The sequence below is a fragment of the Diplodia corticola genome (genome assembly GCF_001883845.1).
Source record: "Diplodia corticola strain CBS 112549 chromosome Unknown scaffold29, whole genome shotgun sequence".
Lineage (NCBI taxonomy): Eukaryota > Fungi > Ascomycota > Dothideomycetes > Botryosphaeriales > Botryosphaeriaceae > Diplodia > Diplodia corticola.
This window is the reverse complement of record NW_017971508.1, coordinates 187,561-207,384: the sequence shown is the minus strand read 5'-3', so window position 1 is coordinate 207,384 and position 19,824 is coordinate 187,561. Positions and strand designations below refer to the sequence as shown.

Here is a 19,824-nt window from a genome sequence, read left to right as displayed (position 1 = left end):
CATGCAGCCATCCGAAGGCACTACGGCTCGTTTGCAGCAGCAGAGGGGCACGCCCCCGTGCGTTATCGGGTGACCGTCATAAGCTGTGTTCCTCCGCTGCACGTTCACGTACAGATGACACCCATTCCGTCTTGCGGGGTAGTCCCGAACACCATCAGGACAGATATTCGCAGGGGCTCCCTTCCTCATTGAGTATGAGGCCTGGTTCATGCCACCTTTCTGAGCCAAACCTATGCCTGTTTGCCCCGGTAGATTACTCGATTTGGCGTCTGCAATCGACATGTATACCTGAGCCCTTGAACACCTTGTCCCCCATCCAGCCCTTCTCGCCCGCGGACGCGTCTAGACTGTTGAGGCAGAACACGCAGATGGGCTGCGGCAACAGCCTCACTTCTCGCCTTCTTCATCCGCCCGGCGGCAGCTCAGCTGGCCCGGCGCAGATCATAGTGGCGACTGCTTCGTGCAGTGTCTGAGAACGCGTGATCTGCTGCTCTTGGTCACGTCCGCAGCAGCACACGCTCCACAGGGCGAGGCGGGGGGTGCGGCAGGTGTTCGCGCCGGAGCGTCATGGGAGGCTCCCGAGGGGGCAGGACCGATCAGGTTGCGTAGAATCTGGGGGTTGTCCGGGGCAGCCTTCTGGGGCTCGGCACGGAGGGAAATGCGGTCAGGGCAGCGGGCTAGTGGACGAGGTGCTGCCGGTAGAGGACGCGTGGAGGAGAAAGAGAAGTCTGGGTGTGCATGTCTCATGGCGCGTGCGGCCAGGGCGACGGCCGGCGTGGTGAGAGCTGCAACAACGCGCATCGCAAGGCTGTCGCCAGTTTGTCCGCAATCGCCATATCACGCTGCGCGCTGCAGGACGCCCGCCTATAATTGGAACGCCCCGGGCAGGCACCGTAATCCCCAGCTCCCTTTGGCCGCTCGCACGGCGGCAGTTCCCGGACGGAAGAACAGCGCGCGACCTTGAGCCTACATCACCGCCCGCCCCAGCCTCATTTTTCTGCCCTTCGCATTGAGCCGCCAGCAACACTGCTCGGTCCTTTCCCCCCACCAACACGCCGCTTTCCCAGGAGTCGTTGCACCCTCGCTCATCCCTCGCGCCGCGCGCTTCTCCGTGCTTCGCGCCGCTTCTCGCAACGCCCGTGCCTGCCGTTGGAGCTGCTGCAGCTCCACAGGCCGGCCGCTCGCTTTCACGACGGCGTCCATCAAGAAGCGGAAGCTCGCCCAGGACCTGCCCCCCGAAGCCTCAGACAACTGCTCGCCGTCCACCCCAAAGCCTGCGCCCACGTCGGCCTTCGACCCGCCGCCGCCGTCAGCGTCGCCGCGCTCCTCTCCTCACCCGCCCTCCGTCGGCAGCCGCACCTCCGCCTCGCCGCCGCGCTACATCCCACCGCATCTCCGCGACGAAGTATTGGAGCCCGTCGCCGAGTCATACGGGCCCTCCTGGGACAACACAGCCAGCGGCGGCAGCTCCCCCAGCGAGGCATACGCTGGCCTGAGCTTGGAGTCCACGAATAGACCCGGCGCGCCCGCAGGAGATCGGCGCGGCTCCTCCGCAGTGCCAGAAGGCTCCCGCTTGCAGAACCCCCCCTCCGGCGCCTCTGTACGCTCGCCCCCGCCTCGATCAGCATCCCCCGCAAAGAGATCCGCGTCCGAAATGGCTGGAGAGAACGACAGCAGGGAGCAGATGGAGATGGAGAACGGCACCGCGAGGGACTCCTCGGTGGACATGCTCAGAGATGAGCAGGCCCAGCCCAAGGACCAGAACAGCGGTGCCAGCTCCGACACCGCGTCCATGTCCGTCAACGAGTCAAACACCGTAAGCACCTCGGCCACCAGCGACGCTGCTCCCTCACCGCCAAACCCCAAGGAACAACCCGCCTCCAGCGCTGCTGCGTCAGGCCCCTCGCTAGATGAACAGGTGGTGCGGATCATGACGCTACACGAGGCTCTGCCTCAGGATGGTCAGAAGGGCTATATTGTCAGCATGTTTTGGCTGTCGCGTGTTCTGTCACGCGTGTCTGACAGCAAGCAATTCGGCCCATTCGACAAGTCGGCCTCAGAGGGTGAGGTAGGCCCCATCAACAACGAACCTCTCTTTGATCAAGGTATGTCTATTCGTTCCTACATTACGGCGAACATGGTTTAGTGACTGCTCCTTCATTCCGCAAAGATGCCTCGGCCTGGGAGCAAGACCACGTCAGTGAATCTTCCGGTCAGCTGTTCGTGCCCATGAAGCCGGGCCTTCAGATTGGTGAAGACTACGAAGTTTTTCCTGAGGAGGCATGGAACTTGATGGTCGAATGGTATGGCGTGAAGGCGGGTGTGCCTCCCATCATCCGCTATGCTCACGATACCGCGCCCCCCGGCTCTGGCGTGCAAAACGTTCAGTACGAAATTTATCCTCCGTTCATCTCGATCCGCAAGCTGCGCAATGACTCGGAAGCTATGACTGCTCAAAGAATCAAGGAAAATTCTAGCAACGCGGTCAGACTACTGTCAAGCCGGAGCGAGAGGTTTCAGAATTTTTTGAGAAGGGCGAAAGAGGCAGCTGGAATCCCTGTAACCACAAAGGTACAGATCTGGAGAGTGTTGGAACCCATTCAGACCGGCCCCGCAAGCCAACAAGAACCCAAGGCCGAGGTGCTCACTCCGGCCACGTCCCGTAACAGCTCTCCCGCCAGGATGCCCCCGACTCCGCTGCTGATTGACCTGGCATCATTCACAGCCATGTCTGAGGGCACTCAAAGGGAAATGGTTGACCACAAAGACGAGACAAACAACCCAAAGTACAACGGTAGCGTCAAGATGGATCTTGTCGGTTTGAACACCAGTCAGGTCCTCATCTTAGAAGAACAGATTGGTGGCCCTGCTGGTGGTGAGTTTGTTTCGGATAATGCGCGTAGGGCGGCGTCAAAACACGGCGTCTCACTCAGCACCAGTAAGATCCCGGATTCCAGGGGGGATAGTGGACGCAGCAGCCCAGCGCCCGGTGGGCCCATGACGCGTGGACGGACGAAAAACGGCAGAACACGTGGGACTGTTGGTTTGTCCAACTTGGGCAACACCTGCTACATGAACTCTGCTCTGCAGTGCATCCGTAGCGTTGAGGAGCTCACTGCTTACTTCATGCAAAATAAGTACAAGGAGGAACTTAATGGAGATAACCCGCTCGGTCACGGGGGTGCCATTGCAAAGTCATACGCAGGCTTGCTCGCATCCATCTATGACGAGTCTTCTCCTACCTCTTTTGCGCCCAAGAACTTCAAGTATTCGCTCGGACGTGCGCAGCCAATGTTCTCTGGCTATGGACAGCAAGACTCGCAGGAGTTCCTCAGCTTCTTAGTGGACGGTCTTCACGAGGACTTGAACCGGATCATCAAGAAGCCATACATTGAGAACCCTGATTCGGATGACAATACCCATAAAGACCCGGAAGCCATCAAGGCGCTTGGCGAGAAGTACCGCGAGAACCATCGTGCGCGTAACGACTCAGTCGCCATGGACCTTTTCAATGGTTTCTACAAGAACACCATGGTCTGCCCGGAGTGCGACAAAGTCAGCATCACCTTCGACCCTTACTCCTCCCTCACTCTACAGATGCCCATCGAGAAGAACTGGCAGCATAGCATCTACTTTGTGCCTTTGGTCGGCCGACCGGTACAGATTGATGTCGACATAGAACCTAACAGGCCACTCTCAGCGATCAAGGAATTCATCGGGCAGCGCATCCCGGGTGTTGATCCCAAGCGTATCATGATGTCCGAGATCTACAGCCACAAGTTCTACAAGCACTTTGAGGACAGACAAGCCATAGTAGAAAGCAGCATCCAGGAACGCGATGAAATTGTCGCCTACGAGCTGGACGATGTCCCCACAAACTGGCCGCCTTCGAAGAAGTCTGGTAAAACGAGGCCTAGTTATCCCTTCAACCAATCCGAAGATGACGAAATCCCCGACACCGACTCTCCCCTCGCGGACAAGATGGTGGTTCCTGTGTTCCATCGTGTTCGCAAAGTTCCCTCTAACAAGTGGGATGTAACTCTTTGGCCAACTCACATTCTCGTCACGCGCGACCAAGCAAAGGACTCTGATGAGATCCTGCGTAAGGTCATTGGCAGAGTGGCTGGAATGACTACCAGGGAGATTCTCAATGTGGACGGTGCGGCTTCCCCACGTGATGAGTCGGACACTGTAGTGACAGCGGACGAAGATGCCTCTTCTAACGCAGATGCACGTGTCCAAGCAAACTCGGTTGAGGGTGATGAGAGCATCGTGGATGTCACGATGACCGAGCCCGGAGAAGTGGAAAAGGCCAAATCGGACGAAAACACCGACGATGATGTTGCCATGCAAGAGCAGAGTTCATTGCCGCCAGTGCTGCAGCCCGGTAGCTTCATTGCTCCTGAACTCCGGAGGCTCTTCACCTTGAAGTACGCAAAATTGGGCAATGACATCCTTCCGACTGGCTGGAGCGGGCTTGACGCTAGGGAGTACGCCACTCTGGATTCTCGCATTCCGACGCCCACAAGCCGCCGTTCATCTATCCAGTCCACTGCCAGCGGCTCGACCCAAGCAACTCAGCGCTCCGGTACTCCCGAAAGTGATGTTGACGAGGATACCCCTCAGTTTTCCAATACCATGGAGTCATTCGAGGCTGAACCGAGCGAAGACGAGCTTGCACCTGTATCGATGAACAAACAGGCCAACCGCCAGAAGTTCCAGAACAAGCAAGCCAGAAGAGTCAAGGGTAAGAAGGGCAGAAAGATGAAGACTTATTCCCGGAAGGATCGCCGCGCTGGTGCCAACGTCAGGGCCGGCTCCGAGCCCGTGTCTGAGCCTGATGGCGAGCCCATGCTTCTCCGCCCTGGTGAAGTGATCATCGTGGACTGGGAGAGTGAAAGCTTCGACGCCCTCTTCGGTGGTAAGATTTCGGACAAGAATGAGATGCGCGGCATGGGCACTTGGGATCTGACCGAGACTTTGCCTGACGCCGATCTTGCGGAAAAGAAGAAGAAGCGGGCGGCGCGGAAGAAGTCGGGCATCACGCTTGAGGATTGCTTTGCCGAGACTGCAAAGACCGAGATCCTTTCTGAGGAGAATGCGTGGTACTGCAACCGCTGCAAGGAACTTCGCAGGGCAAGCAAGACCCTCGAGATCTGGACTGCTCCAGACATTCTCGTCGTTCACCTCAAGCGCTTTGGTGCCAACCGCGGTTTCCGGGACAAGGTTGATATTCTCGTGGACTTCCCCATTGAAGGCTTGGATATCAGCGAGCGTGTGGGCCTTCATGAAGGCAAGCCTCTGGTCTACGACCTCTTTGCCGTGGACAACCACTTCGGTGGCCTCGGTGGAGGGCACTACACTGCTGTGGCAAAGAACTTCTACGATGGGCAGTGGTACGATTACAACGGTAAAGATTTCCAGATGCGGACTTGAAACGCTTCATGTATTAACTTGAGACAGACTCGATGGTCAGCAAGAAGAGCGCGTCGAACCTCGTCAGCGGCGCCGCGTACCTACTCTTCTACCGCCGTCGCCGCACCGCCGACGACGCCCCTTTAGGCCCGCCCTACCTGCAGGAAGTCGTCCGCCAGGCGTTCGCCCCCGCATCTGAATCCGGCGACGACTCGCCGTCGGGAAACGGCCAGCGTCTCGGCGGCTCATCCCCGAATGGGTCGCCGAGAGACTCAAGCGCAGCAGGAGCTGGTCCCCGGCGCGCGGCTGGTTTGGCTGGCGTGACGACGACAACGACAGCCCTGACGAATGATGACGACGACGACGACGACGACACGGACGCCCTGCCGCCGCCGTACGAGGACAACGACGAAGGCATCTCCATGGACGTCGTCCACAAGCCCGCCGCGGGCGGCGGCCTCACCGCCGCCACGCAACCTTCGTGGGACTGGCCGAAGAACTCGCGGCAGCAGCAGCAGCAGATGGACGGCGGGGCCGACGACGGCGACGACGACGACGACGGCGACAACACGGACGTCGCCAGCGACGTCGCAGCCATGCCCGAGTCGGCCGGCAGCGACATCGGCGACCGCCTGATGGATTTCGAGGGCGAAGATGGCCTGCTGTCCGGGCCGGGCAACGTGACGCCGGTGGATTCGGATCACGAGGGCGGCGGCAGGGGCGGGGCGGAATGCCCGCCCGCGCTGCTGAACGTCGGCGCGGACTTGGAGGCGGAGGCGGAGATGCCGGATTTGGAGGACGACGTGGCGGAGGTGCGGGTGGATGAGAAGGACGTCAAGGTGGATTAGAGGGACTCAGGGATGGTGGGAGGCTGGGTGTGGGAGGGAGGGAGGGCCAGGGAAAGAGAAGAGAGAGACAACGTGAGAAGAAGAAAAGTAAATTACCATGAACGAACGAAACAGGGCTTTCTTTTTTTCTTTTCACCATCCATTCTTGTTTCCTTTTTTGAAGCATCATCAAAGCATTCATCGTGGGCATTTTGGTGGTTTCAAGTCTGATTCTTGGTATTGCTTTTTTTTTGGTTTCAGGACGTCGTCGTCTTTCTTTCGTTTTTTTTCCTTGATGACTGGCCGACGAAACAAGAAAATATTCATGCTCGAGACACACTCACATATACGTTCACGACTCTCTTTCTCTCACACACTCTCTCTCCCATGAACATGCTATTGGGGTTGATAGGTTTCCCGTGGCAGCGAAATGGAGGAAAATGACATTGGTTCTGGACGTATCGGTCTTTCTTTCTCTCTGCCTCGCTTTCTCCCTCTCTCTTCTTTTCCCCCTTCACCTGAAATCTACGATTGAGGAGTGGAGGGGGAAGGTCATGCTTACAACTGATGATGTCTGACTGATGGCAATGATGGGTTCTTTTTTCTTTTTTTGGGCCCGCGGGGGGTTTCCTGGTCTGTGAAATGGGAGAGGAAGAAACGAAGAGACAGTGCGGAACGGCTGTACTCTTTTTCCTTTTTTCTTTTTCATCTTTGTTGGTTTTTAGGATCTCAAAAGGCGAGAGAGAGGAAAGAGGGGACCGAGCTTCATGGGAATTTACGGCCACACAGTAGAGAAAAGGATGGGAAATGCAGATAAGAGTGCAAGAAGGGTGGTACATGAGTATGTCACTGCATTGTTTGGTTTGGCGGGGAGGTGGTGGATTCCAGCTTTGTTGTTTGTTGATCTGTTTGTTCATTCGCTCGCTACCGCTGGTCGTCAGCGCGATGGGTGGGTATAAGGTAGGAAGATGGGGGTTTGTCTGTACATACGTGCATACGTGAATACATATACATAGACTGAGTGTCCCATCTTGTACGCACACGGACGTGAGTGACAGTGGTGAGCTGTTGTTCTTCTACTGCATGTGTGCTATCGTCAACTTTTCGATCTATCTTTCTTTAGTCTGTCTGCTGGACAGGCCCTTCTGCTCTGGTATCGTCCCTCTCTTGCAACCCTGCATTTTGCACGCTGTTATCGCCTGTAACACCTCGTGTACAAGCAAGGAGATAAGATAGAGCCCCTTTTGAACAGTTTATGTGGTTCGTCACGCCCCTTCCTGACGACGACTATGCAATGTCTAGGCCAGTTCTCGTGCAGAGTGAATGAATAGCGATCATCGGCGTATCATCTCGAATCAATATTCCAAGCCTTCGCTTGCGGGTTTCGGCAGCCAAGAGATAGCAAAATGAGGACACACAAAGTCAGGGCTGGAGTGTGAGCGCAGAGGATCCAGGCACGCAGGAACGGGACGTTTTCGAATTATCGTTTTCTGACTAGCTACATTCCAGGCAGAACCTGGACAAACCAAGGATGATGAGAGTACAGAGCAATAAAGGAAAGAAAGATCGATAGGGAGAGCCGGTGCGCCAGTTGATGTTTAGACCACCCTCTTTTTTCATGAAGGAACCTGTTGTCCCGTCTTTGCTGGGCCCCTTGCTTCCTCTCTGCCCCTTCCCAAACGCGATAACGCCGTTGCCAACAGTAAACGATCTCGCTTGAAAACAGCCCAGATGGTACAGAGGATTCATTCAGTAAAGAAATAGCATTACACTTCGTCAATAATACCTCACAGACTCCCTTGCCTAGCATTTGGCAGTGTCTTGTGGGTCAAGAATAGGGGTTGGTCAAAGCGTTGCGGACAGCTCGAGAGGATCGTCTTCGAACCACAGTCGTTGGCTTGCAAGCTGTTGGATGGTATGATGTTTGATTGACGAGAATGAAAAGGTTAACAAAGGAAACTATTGATTTTGTGTTTGGGGCGGGTATTTGCAGTGTAAAAGAGAACCAGTCATGGCAAAACAGGAACAACAGACTGGTCGAGGTGAGGGGTATCTCAGAGTTTGTCGTGGTTCCTTTCAAATGTACGATACCTTGACGCCCATTCCTACGGTTCTGCGCATCTTCTCCCACGCGATCCGAAGCAGGCGTTTTACACGATCTCGCAGATCCTGTCTACCAAATGCCAGGGCGAATGCTAGGAGGAAGAGTAGTGTGCGAAGGAATGCCATGGGGTTTTTCGTCAAAGACTGTGTGGCGTTCTGGAACATATTCTGGACGGCGCCTAACACGGCTGATGCTCGTGCTGATACGCTCTGATTTCTTGGTCGTGGGCTGAGTGCCTTCTTATTTGGGCCAGGTCGTGGTGCTCTGGACGACGCTGAAGCCGCAGCCCGGCTAAGGTTGCTCGATGTAGAACCGGGTCCTTGTGAGCCACTATTTGCGGGACGGCGCATGCGCTGTCTGGTCTCGCGGTCTTCCTGCTCCCGCCGGCGACGTGCTTCCTCTTCTTCTGCTTCTCGCCGGCGAGTTTCGGCTTCTTGGCGGCGGCGCTCCAACTGTTCCTGCTGCTGCTGCCGTAGTTCTGCCTCCCTCATGGCAGCGCCTTCCTGCTCTTCCTTGAGGCCGTGCAGCGCTAAGAGAAATGCCTCCTTTCGCTCGTCATCGAGCACTTCGCTCATGCCAATAAACTCGCGAGCATAATCCCACTCATCGTTTCGCGGAAGAACGTGCAGGGTATACAGCTCGAGCAGCTTCAGACGGGAGTTCAGGTCTCTGGGTGTATTTGTGCCATGGCTCCGGATTCCCGGCCGTTTTTGGGCGTAGAGGGGAGAGTTCATGTGGGCAGTGATGTCGAAGGTGGGCTGTGACGAGGTAGAGAGGAATGTTTCGAGGCGTTGCTGGGTCACCTGTTGAGACGGGGCGTGCGTCAACAACAACGTCGCTCTGCACAGAAAAGGTTAACCCATGATTCACGGACGAGCGGCAGCAGTTGGAACACACAAATTTATCACCACGTCAGGATCGACGCTACCCTCGACTCCGCCATAGCCGGCCTGCACCACTTCCTCCCACACGCGGCCGTCGCGGCATTTGGACACCAAGGCCTTCCACTTTGTGCTGCCGAATGCATGCTTGCCCTCCTCGGGCCCCAGTTCTATTACGGAGTTCAGGAAGGTGAGGTAGAAGCTCCAGACTTTGACACGGGTGCCGCGCGACGCATAGGCGACGGGCGCGAACACGGCTTGCTTGCTATCATGGTCGTGTCCGTGGGCGTCGGGCGGGTCGGGAGTGATGACGGGTTCGATGGTTGAGAGGGCCTCGGGCAGGCGTCGTGTGAGGAACAGCTGAGCAGCCTGGCGGTATGCCTTCGCGATCTGCGCGGTCTGCGGCCTCTGCGGTGAGCCGAGTGACGTGACGGAGGCGGAGAGCATGTTCGCGTGGGCCATGGACATTGTTGGTGAGAGGCGAGGCGGGCAGCTGCTATTCCATGGAGGAGGAATTCCGGGGGATATGGGGGGCTGGCAGGAGGCGTTCGCGCATGCTTCCCGCACGGTGTTGTGGTAGTGATTTGCGGTGCTCGAGTGAGGAATGTCGGCCGCAAACACGCAGGGCCACTGACGAGGACCTCGGCTCGTCGGAGCGCGGAGATTGGACGACCACAGGGCACGGGGCAACGCCCGCAACGGCCTCAATCGCGCGCGACGGGGCCAGGGTACGCGGGCAGGCGCGATGCATGTGAGAAGGCGCGTCGCCGAGCGTCGCGGGGTGCAGCTCGCCTGCCTGTGCCGTGTCGGTTGCATCGCCTGGTTTGCTGCGCGCGCCGGGCGGTGGTCCGGCGTCGGGCCCACGCTAGGGATACCCGGCGCCAGCCCACCACGCATTTGCATCCATATTATTTCGGCAGTCGGAAGCCGCCGCGCCTGCTCTCGCGCGAAAGATGCGTCATGCCACGCAGGCGCCACCAACACCGTCCATCTACAGGCGCTGGGACCATCCCGCTCCGGCAGCCCTACAACAAAACCATCTTCAGTCGGGTGAACGCAGCGGAAGGACGGCTGCCTACACCCAAGTTTGCAGCATCAAACGGCCTAGCGAGACTACCAGGCAATATCTCAACGCTTCGTTACCTCTAGCTCTCTTAAGCCATTCTTTTTTTTTTTCACGAACATCTTTAGTCAGCATCCACTATCTCACAACCCCACGCACGCCTAAGACTCACGTGCCTTTTCTAGGGCTTTCTACTTCACTTTGCCCCTGCGGCTTCGCTTCAGCCTCGCCGCTACCACATTATAAGCTTTCTCGACAGCCCTGCAAGCCACCTGCAAATTACCAAAGCATGGAAGTCGATAAAACGGCCTTCTGGGGCCGTCTCCTTGAGATCATCGAAGCCATATCCACTGCTCACTTCGTCTCCTTTGATTTGGAGCTGTCTGGCATTCCTTCGAAGACTACCTCCGGCGCCAAACAGACCCTGGAAGAGCGCTACCAAGAGATCAAAGCCGCCGCGGACCGCTACCAGATACTGCAAATTGGTTTGACCTGCGTCGAGCAGGATATACAGTCTGAGAGTTATGTTGTGCGGCCTTACAATTTCAATCTCAACCCTCTGCTCGAAGAGAGACTAGACATCGAGCGCATCTGGTCCATCCAAAGCGGTGCCGCAGAATTCCTGCTAAGCGTCGGCTTCAAGATGGATCTACCCATGACCAAAGGCGTCCCGTATCTCTCGCGGGACGAGGCGCGGAGAGCCAAGGAGCTGGCATATGCGAGATGGGATAAGTCTGCAATCGCCGACGTCCAGCTGAAAGAAGACGAAGTGCAGTCGTTGGAGTTCGTCAGCAGAGTTCGCATTGCCATTGACACATGGAAGGAGACAGGAAAGGTAAGTCGCGTGATTAACAGGAAAGACTTGCGCACACCTATGCACCTTCCCCCATGCGGTCGGTTGCATGTAGTCGTTTGAACGAACCCATTGTCATAGGTGCTTGTGGCGTTGGCTACCATGTTTCGGCTCACGCTGCAACTACCGACGACACTGAGGTTTCCCGGACCAATCTAGTGGCCTTCTGTTGAGTATTCATCCACTAATCACTGGCAGCCTTTCTCGAGCCACCTCAATATCGTCTCCACCAATCCTGCCGGCGTCCAACCCACTCTAGCTGAACTTGGCAACTTCGAAAAGCGCCTGGTGCATCAACTCGTTCGCGCTGAATACCCAGACCTTGTGACCATTTCCAAACCTCAAGCTATACAGATCGTACCTCTCAACGAGGAAAGGGAGAAGGAATTTCTGCGTAGAAAGAAGAAAGCTCTTCGACACCAAATCGAGCGTCAGACGGGCTTTCGTTGGATTATCGAAGCCCTTTGTGGCGGCGACTTGAACATTGACGCAGACTTGTTTGCTCGAGACGTCCACACTGGAGCAGCGAAGTCCGCCGACATGGTAAATCTGAGAGCGCGCTTGGACCGCGCACGCCTAACGCTACAGCACCGGAGACCTGTCATCGTTGGACACAACCTATTCACAGATATCATTTACTTGTACCGCACCTTCATCGGCCCGTTGCCTCCGACTCTCGAACAGTTCCGTGAGGCACTTCACCGAAACTTCCCTGTCGTCGTCGACACCAAATACGTGGCTACACATAACTGTGGGGACATAAACCCTAGATCTTCTCTGGACGAAATCTATATCAAGCTTCGCGACCAGAACAAGCCCGTTATTGGTAAGCACTCAATAATTGTGATCCCTGTGCAACATTGCTAATCAATGAGCAGTCACACATGGCGCACATGACAAGTATCACACTGCAACGCCTTTGCATGAAGCAGGGTTTGACAGTTTTTTGACTGCGCTGATCATCATTCGCTTGTCGACCAAGCTGGAACAAGACGGTGCATACCTCAACGACGCGTCACTGGTTGCTGGTGACGATGAGTCTTTTGTCACTGCTCCAGAGAAGCTGTCAGATCCAGACGGGTCTCCATCGTTTCCTACATCTAGTCAAGGAACCGAGCTCATCACTCCTGCGATCACACCCAATGTTAACAGTGACCAAACTGCATTGACACAAGCAGTCGCGCCGCTGGAGGACACAGAGACGGCGCAGATCACGAAAGCGTCGCGTAAGAAGAAAAAGAAAAAGGGCGGTCAGACAGGCGGCAAGACCAAGAGCACATCGATGTTTGCTTCTACCAACATGTTCGACCAATTGGCTACATCTGACACCGAGAGCGAAGGCGAGGAGAACGCGGAGTTGCCCTCCGAAGAGCCGCGGAACGGCTCGCCGACGGGTGAAACGGAGAAGGCCCAGGTTGCGACGATCCAGTGGGATGGGACAACCTACTATTCATACCCAGACGAGGGTGCGGCTCAGCAGTCTGCAACCATCATCACAGTCAACCGAGAGGCGATGGAGCCAATGACGCTGATGCCTCCTTTCGAGACGGACTTTTGGCGGGTATATGGGAACAAACTGCGGGTTTTTGGCACCACGGAGAGCGTCTGGAAACTCCGACCGTGAGTGTTGGTGGGCGAGGTTGGAGGGTTGGCTCAGCCGCACACGCCTGAAAAAACTAACAAACAGACGCGTTCCATGGGTCCAGATCTCCAGCTGATGGGGCTGGTGCTGCGTGTGTGGCTTTTGGCGTAGGCGGTATGGGCAAAGGCGTTCAGGGAGCGGGCTAGCATACAGATGGACCTATAGACAGGCATTGCGTGGCGTCGCGCGGTCCCATGTGGCTGATGCGCGGGAGACAAGAATGCGCTCTAGGCAGAATTCGCGGGCGGGGCGGACGCAGGGTTTCCTTCGCCCGGCAAATGGGAGTACGTTCCTGCATGTGCGCCGAAAAACTGTCAGGTGTCGGACCATTTAGCTCTGGCGCGCTGTCAGGGACGGTTCGCCCGCTATCCCTGAGGCCCGTTTCGCGTCGGGACGCTGACGGCTGCTCGTGAGCAGAGCAGGGAGCAGGGCGGGCGGGAGCTGGCGTGATTGCGCGTGTGCATGCACAAGTCCTGCCAATTATCAAAAGACGTTAGAGTTGAAGACATGATCGGCCGCAGGCACACGAGCTTGGCGCACGAGGCAGTGGACGCCAAGCATGCGGCGCGGTGCGGCGGGACGCGTGAGGCATTGCGTGAGGTGGAGCTCGAGACGGGCGGAAGGTGTTGTGCGAGCGGTATCAGGTTGACCAGGGCTGTGACGTTGGGCTTTCTCCGATGGCAGCAGTGGCCATCGATCTGGAGCGGTGCGAGAGTCAGGCCCCCGTGGAGCGCTGATGACGATTTACTCGATAGGCGGGGCCTAAATGCTTGCGCGGTAATTTGTGGCCCTACCGCCTCTTTCTCCACGGCCCCTAAGTGCTTTTAAGCTGCGCCGGGCTAGGCCGTCAAACGGCAATAAAGTGCCACCATGTCTTCTTGCGCCTAACGGGGACCCCTTGCCTCCAACAAACCCCCATCTGACAGGAGCTGCCCGGACCTTCAATTCGCGAGCCTCTAAAGACTCCGCGGCCGCGCGCCGCTCGCTTTGTCCGCCGTCCGACCCACCCCAATCCTTCGAGAATGTCCGTATCGCCTACGTCACTGCCTCGCCGGCCGCTGCGCTACCTCGTCGCTGCTGCCATCGCCGCCGCCCTCTTCTTCTACTGGTCCGCCATCACCGAGCGCCTCTCCTCGCCATTCCACGACTACACCGTCCAGGGCATTCCCGCGACCAATGCCACGCTAGGCTTCGGCCGCATATTCGCCGTCTCCAAGCAGGGCTCTCCGCGCCGGAGGACCCTCATCCAGGCCGCCAATGTCACCGAAATCGACATCACCATTCCCGAGCAGCCACGCTGGACTCTGGAGGATGAGGAAAACTTCAGGCTGCCCGAGAACTCGACCCTGGGCCGCGGCTCGCTGCTGGCCTGGCTGGGACACCTGCACGCTCTTCGCGAGTGCGTCCGCCCTCCGCCCCGATGCGCAAGCTGAGACAGTTTATTGATGGAGCTCGCAGGTTCATGGACTCCGGCGCCGAGACGGCCCTCATACTCGAAGACGACGTCGACTGGGACATTCGCCTGAAGTCGCAACAGATCCCGCTCGTCGCGTCCGCCATCCGCGCTCTTCTCCCCGACGCCAAGTACCCGCAGTACCCATTCGGAAACCCCAAGAACTGGGACTTACTATACATGGGACACTGCGGCGACTACTGGCACGGCATGGACATCGGCTTCGACAAAGGCCACGTGGTGCCGGAGAACCTGACGGCGACTCCACACATCGCCTTCAAGGACGAGTCCCTGCCCGACTTCGACAACCTACATCCGTGGACGACGTCGCTGCTGGCCAACCTGAACATCACGGAGCGCACGCGGCTCGTGCACCGCAGCCGCTTCCCGCTGTGCACCTTTGCCTACGCCGTGACGCGCCACTCGGCCAACCGGCTCCTGACGGAGCTGGCGGGGCGCGAGTCGTCGCGCCCGGGCGACCACGCCTACGACATCACCATCCTGCGCGGCTGCATCTCGGACGGGCTGCGGTGCTGGAGCATCAACCCGGAGCTCTTCCACCACGTGCCCGGCGACAGCATGATCGCCGGCATCGAGCACACGCCCGACCGCGTCCCGCCCGTCGACGAGAGCGGCTGGTGGCAGGTGCAGCAGCGCGCCGAGACGACCAACATCGACTGCGGCTTCTGGACCGGCGCCTTCGACTTCAAGGACAGAGATTTGGACCGGCTGCGCTGGCTGCAGCAGGAGGTCGGCCGCAAGGGCCGCTGCATCAAGCCCGGCAGGGAGCTCCAGACGCAGACGGTCGAGCGGCGGCCGCCGCCCAACGCGCAGCAGGTGCCCGCCGCTCAGGTGCCCAACGCGGAACGCCCGAAGAAGGCGAACCAGAACCAGGTCGCTTGAAAATGGATGGGAAGGAAACGAGTATGGTAAACGAATTGTGCTTGTGTTGAACGATTGAAAAGAATTTTTTGACGACGAGGCACTTTCTTTTTGATGGAAGGCTGTGTGCATAGGGTCGGCTGGCCTCTTATTGTCACATTCTGTACAGATCCCTTTTCTCCCCCTCCTCCCCCTTTCCTCAACAATTCACAAACACACAACATCGAACTAAACGCGGATTCGGGCGTCATGGTAATGTCTTGCGTCATGCATCTTGGGAGTCAAATGTGGGCTTTTCTCTCGTTTTACATCTGTTCATGTACTTGGTTGCATCAGTTGCGACTCTTTTATTCTAACTTTTTTTTTCCCGTTGGTTATTTCGTCCTGCGCTCTCCTGAGGTGGAAGGCGACAGTCCTTTTTCTTTTTGAAGATACCTCGGATGTTGTAGACCTGGAATGTCCCTCGCACTGAATTGAATGCGTGTACCAACAAACAAGGTCTTTTGATGCCTTTTTTTCAGATGTGTCATTTTGGGTCAGTGATCTAGCGAGCTGTAAGGCCGTGACTATAAGGTTGTGTCTTGATTCTCCTGATGGATATCCCTACCTTTCTGGAGAGCGGTTTGGGCTGTCATCCAGATCTCGGACGAGTTTAGGGTCCGTCCATTCACTCGTCTGAATTTGTTCACAACAAAAAATACTTACTTTGATCCAACACTACTCAGTACGCCGTGTGGACTGTGCATGACTGACTTTTTGGCTTCGTGGAAACTCTTCATTCGGCCTTGGGCTGGCAAGTCGGCGGTTGATTGTATACTACTGGCATCGCTATAAGCTCGATTTTTTGCTCCCGCAAGCTGCGCCGCCCGTGAGGCTAGACACACCTGAATTTTGCGGTATGACATTCCTGCTGTGTGATTCCACAGGAGTAACCTATCCCCACGTGTCAGCAATGTGGGGAAGACAAGGCAGGTCTGGAGATGTTTCGGTATGTGGCACTACGCGGGAATCGATCCGGTCGTCTGTTCTCTTGCGCGACATCAACTTCCCATAGGTTCATTCCCCACGTGCCTACTGAGACAACACGGTACCGTACTCCACCGGATCTGCGAAGAAGATCCGTATCTTCCATGTTTTGAGTCAACGCAATTGCGGGGTCAAGACGCTCGAGAAAGCTTGAGGCAAGCAGTCGGTAGCGAATTAGGGTTCGTTTCGGAAGATATAGGAGACCAATGGACATGGCTCATCTCGTTCACTGCCTCATCAAGCCGGCACAAGCATGCGGAGAGGCGCGAGTTTGAGGGTACGCAAAATATGGTATCATTGTGCTCTCCGAGACTCTGAGAGTGCTGATTTCTCCTCCTCATCTTCACTCCAGACCGCCTCCGTTTTTCCGGAAAGACACCTTCTCCACGCCCACGTTTTCGTTTCCATTGGCATCCTTGCGCAATTGATAGACATAGAGCACCAGAACGTCTCCCTGAACCTGCAGTCGACGCGTCAGCCTCTCGATCCGCAGCGTGGGGCAGGGAAGCACCAGAACGCACATCCATGAGCACGAAGCTCGGGGTGGGATCATCCTCTTCGGTCCACCAGCCGGTGGTCATGGCGCCGGTGGCGCTGCCGGGGTTGACGAAGAACTTGCCCTCCATCTCGTATGCCTCGAAGCGGTGGGTGCCGCCCCACAGCAGGACGTCGACGTCCATCTGGCGGGCGGCGATCAGCAGGCTGTCCGGGTCGCCGGGGGGCAGGATGGTGTGGCCATGCGTGAAGCCGATGCGCAGCGAGCCGTGGGTGACGACCTTGGAGAGGGCGAGGTTGGGCGCCTCGACGTCGAAGTCGCCCTTGACGATCTGCAGGTCGGGCGCGATGCTGCGCAGGAAGTCGTAGGTATCCTTGTCGGTGAGATTACCCAGACATAGTATCTGCCCGATCTTGCCCGGGGCGAGGAGCTTCCTGAACTGCGGCATAGCGGGTCAGCGCGAGGGCCGCCGTGGGGAGGAGGGGGGGTTCGCGGCGCGGCGCGGCGCGCTTCTTGCTCTCTCTACCTTTGCGGGAATGTCCTGGGGGAGGGCGTCAGCCGGGGCGAAACGGGCGCTGTGCGGGGGAGAGACAGGAGCATACCGCGGCCCTGTCCGGGATGAAGAGGTCACCGAGGCATAGGACTAATCTTGAAGTCATGGCGTGGGCGCATGGACGCGTGCTGGCGACGATGTTGAGCGGAGGAGCAGCGCATGGGCGAGTTGGCGGGCAGGCAGTACGTAGGAGCTCCGCCGCGCAGTGGCGCGCACGCGCCTCCTTCGGCCCCGGCGCAGGCGGAAGAGAAGGCGGAACTGCGCGCCAAGCACACGGCGCCCACGCTGGCCACCACGCCGGCGGAAGAGCGCGATGCTGCCACGCCGCTCGTTTTCGCGCGGGAAAGAACGCCCGGCCTTTGCGGGCGCCCGCCCGGGCTGGCTTACGCAAATCCAGCCGTCAATGGCAACCGCTGCCTCTCCGGCGGCGGGTCCAGGCGCTCAGCACGTCCTCGACTGACACTACCCCGGACGCGACCCGAGGTCGGCAAGTGTACGTACCGAGCGCTGTGAAACTTTTCTTTCTCCCTACTCCGCGCCCTCCAGAGATATAAAATTCGACTGCCGTCCGGTTGCAAATCGCCCCATCCGCATTGGAAGTGTGAAGTGGGCCCTGAGCGACTATCTCCAACGTCACCCGAGTTCCCACGCCCCGAGACCGGCACCCCGGCCACCCCGCGCCGCCTACTAAGCTTCTACCCCTCCCTCCCGTCGGCCGCCAACCTGGCTTCCCGAGCACAACCCCGTCTAAGTCTCATCGAGAGACATTTAGACGTTAAACCTCCACCTCTCAACACTCCCTACTCCTCCGACCGTGCTGCACTGCCAGACGACGACATCGATCCCCAGCAAGCTGCAGTCCTCGACGACGAACCCACCATGTCTACCCAAGAAGCGCACCCCACCCTGCTCATCCCCGGGCCCATCGAGTTCGACGATGCCGTCCTTCAGTCCATGAGTCACTACAGGTACGCTGCACGGTCGCTGCCAGTCGCCCCGGCTGCTCCGAGTCCCTAGCACGTCCCGGCACAGTAGTTGCTAACACAGATAAACATTAAGTGAGTCGCACGTCGGCGCTGCCTTTGTCGCGGTTTTCGGCGAGACTCTCTCGATGCTCCGAAAGCTGTTCCAAACCACCAACCCCGCGTCGCAGCCTTTTGTCATCTCGGGTTCGGGAACACTGGGATGGGACCAGGTCGCCGCCAACCTGACGGAGCCGGGCGATGAGGTGCTGGTTCTCCACACCGGATACTTTGCCGATTCGTTCGCCGACTGCTTCGACACCTACGGCGCCAAGCCTACCCAGCTCAAGGCTCCCATTGGCGATCGTCCCCAGCAGGATGCCGTCGAGAAGGCCCTGAAGGAGAGGAAGTACAAGCTGATCACCGTCACCCACGTCGACACCTCCACCGGCGTCCTCAGCGACATCAAGTCTCTGGCCGAGCTTGTCCACCGCGTCAGCCCCGAGACTTTGATCGTCGTTGACGGCGTGTGCAGTGTTGGCTCGGAGGACATCCGCTTCGATGACTGGGGCATCGACGTTGTCCTCACGGCCAGCCAGAAGGCCATCGGCTGCCCTGCCGGTCTGAGCATCGTCATGGCTTCCGGCCGCGCCATTGAGGCCTTCCAGGCCCGGAAAACCAAGCCCGCCTCTTACTTCGGCTCCTGGAAGAACTGGCTTCCCAGTGCGTTTCTCCTCGACCCCACTTTCCCTACTGCCTGCTAACTACAAGGACAGTCATGCAAAATTACGAGGCAAAGAAGCCCTCTTACTTCGCCACTCCTTCCCCCCAGCTCGTCCGCGCCCTCCACACCTCTCTTACCCAGATCCTTGCCTCTCCTTTGGATCAGCGTTTCGCTCGCCACAAGGAGGTCTCGCAGAAGATCAAGCAGGCCGTCGCTGATCTCGGCTTGAAGCAGCTCGCCGACAAGCCTGAGAACCAGGCCAACGGCATGACGGCCATTTACCTGCCCGAGGGCATGGCAGCTGCCCAGATCCTACCCAACTTGCTGCAGAAGAAGGTCATCTTCGCCGGCGGCCTCCACAAGGAGATCGCCACCAAGTACATCAGGTTCGGTCACATGGGAGTCAGCGTGACTGACCCCAGGAAAAACGACATCGACCGCGCGCTTGACGCGTTGAAGTCGGGTCTGGCTGAGGCTGGCTATCAAGCGCCTTAGATTGTTTTTTTTCCTTCTCGGGCATGGAGGATTTACACAGCCATAGTCTCTGCCTTTTCGGTATGATTAAAATGCATTTATGACAGACGGGAAGATTACGTGATAGAGATCGAGGTGAGGCACAAGAGTGGGACGGTGTGTGCATGCGACAGCCATGGAGGTACATAGTTACAAGGCTAAAAAAAAGAGGGGACTTGGTCCTCATTTGATTCTTTTCTCCACTTTGGTCCTCGTTTTCCCTGCTGTTGTGTGACACTCTCCCATGCTGACCTTGCGTGTGCGCATCTTTTTGCCCGATTAGGAAATATGACTCGTTCCCCTCCCGAACACAGGACTTCGCGCGTTTACGTTGTAGACATCAATAAACAAGAGTTTACTAACTCTCATGACTCGTGCAGTAGCTGTGCTGGTGTTGGTGACGCCTTCCATGAACGCCAACGAACGTTTC

General features: G+C 57.5%; 6 protein-coding genes across 6 annotated transcripts; 4 read left to right on the top strand and 2 right to left on the bottom strand.

Annotated features, from left to right (window-relative positions):
- Positions 1-738: 738 nt before the first annotated feature.
- BKCO1_2900053 (ubiquitin c-terminal hydrolase) lies at positions 739-6,263 on the top strand (the record flags this gene model as incomplete). The annotated part of the gene is made up of 4 exons (XM_020273813.1): positions 739-817; positions 1,173-2,105; positions 2,171-5,410; positions 5,464-6,263. 4 exons carry the CDS (start codon positions 739-741, stop codon positions 6,261-6,263), a joined length of 5,052 nt encoding a protein of 1,683 aa, XP_020129867.1.
- Positions 6,264-8,318: 2,055 nt separating this feature from the next.
- BKCO1_2900052 (peroxin 26) lies at positions 8,319-9,695 on the bottom strand (the record flags this gene model as incomplete). Its single annotated transcript, XM_020273812.1, has 2 exons — positions 8,319-9,186; positions 9,244-9,695. The coding sequence occupies 2 exons, from the start codon at positions 9,693-9,695 to the stop codon at positions 8,319-8,321; spliced, it is 1,320 nt and encodes a 439-aa protein (XP_020129868.1).
- Positions 9,696-10,579: 884 nt separating this feature from the next.
- BKCO1_2900051 (caf1 family ribonuclease) lies at positions 10,580-12,767 on the top strand (the record flags this gene model as incomplete). The annotated part of the gene is made up of 3 exons (XM_020273811.1): positions 10,580-11,125; positions 11,342-11,969; positions 12,022-12,767. 3 exons carry the CDS (start codon positions 10,580-10,582, stop codon positions 12,765-12,767), a joined length of 1,920 nt encoding a protein of 639 aa, XP_020129865.1.
- Positions 12,768-13,807: 1,040 nt separating this feature from the next.
- On the top strand, positions 13,808-15,141 carry BKCO1_2900050 (glycosyltransferase family 25 protein; the record flags this gene model as incomplete). Its single annotated transcript, XM_020273810.1, has 2 exons — positions 13,808-14,184; positions 14,244-15,141. The coding sequence occupies 2 exons, from the start codon at positions 13,808-13,810 to the stop codon at positions 15,139-15,141; spliced, it is 1,275 nt and encodes a 424-aa protein (XP_020129866.1).
- Positions 15,142-16,489: 1,348 nt separating this feature from the next.
- Positions 16,490-17,301, bottom strand: BKCO1_2900049 (vacuolar protein sorting-associated protein 29; the record flags this gene model as incomplete). Its single annotated transcript, XM_020273808.1, has 3 exons — positions 16,490-16,606; positions 16,668-17,081; positions 17,245-17,301. 3 exons carry the CDS (start codon positions 17,299-17,301, stop codon positions 16,490-16,492), a joined length of 588 nt encoding a protein of 195 aa, XP_020129824.1.
- A 53-nt stretch (positions 17,302-17,354) lies between these two features.
- Positions 17,355-19,376, top strand: BKCO1_2900048 (alanine-glyoxylate aminotransferase; the record flags this gene model as incomplete). The annotated part of the gene is made up of 4 exons (XM_020273807.1): positions 17,355-17,688; positions 17,803-18,163; positions 18,255-18,880; positions 18,934-19,376. 4 exons carry the CDS (start codon positions 17,355-17,357, stop codon positions 19,374-19,376), a joined length of 1,764 nt encoding a protein of 587 aa, XP_020129823.1.
- Between the last annotated feature and the right edge of the window lie 448 nt (positions 19,377-19,824).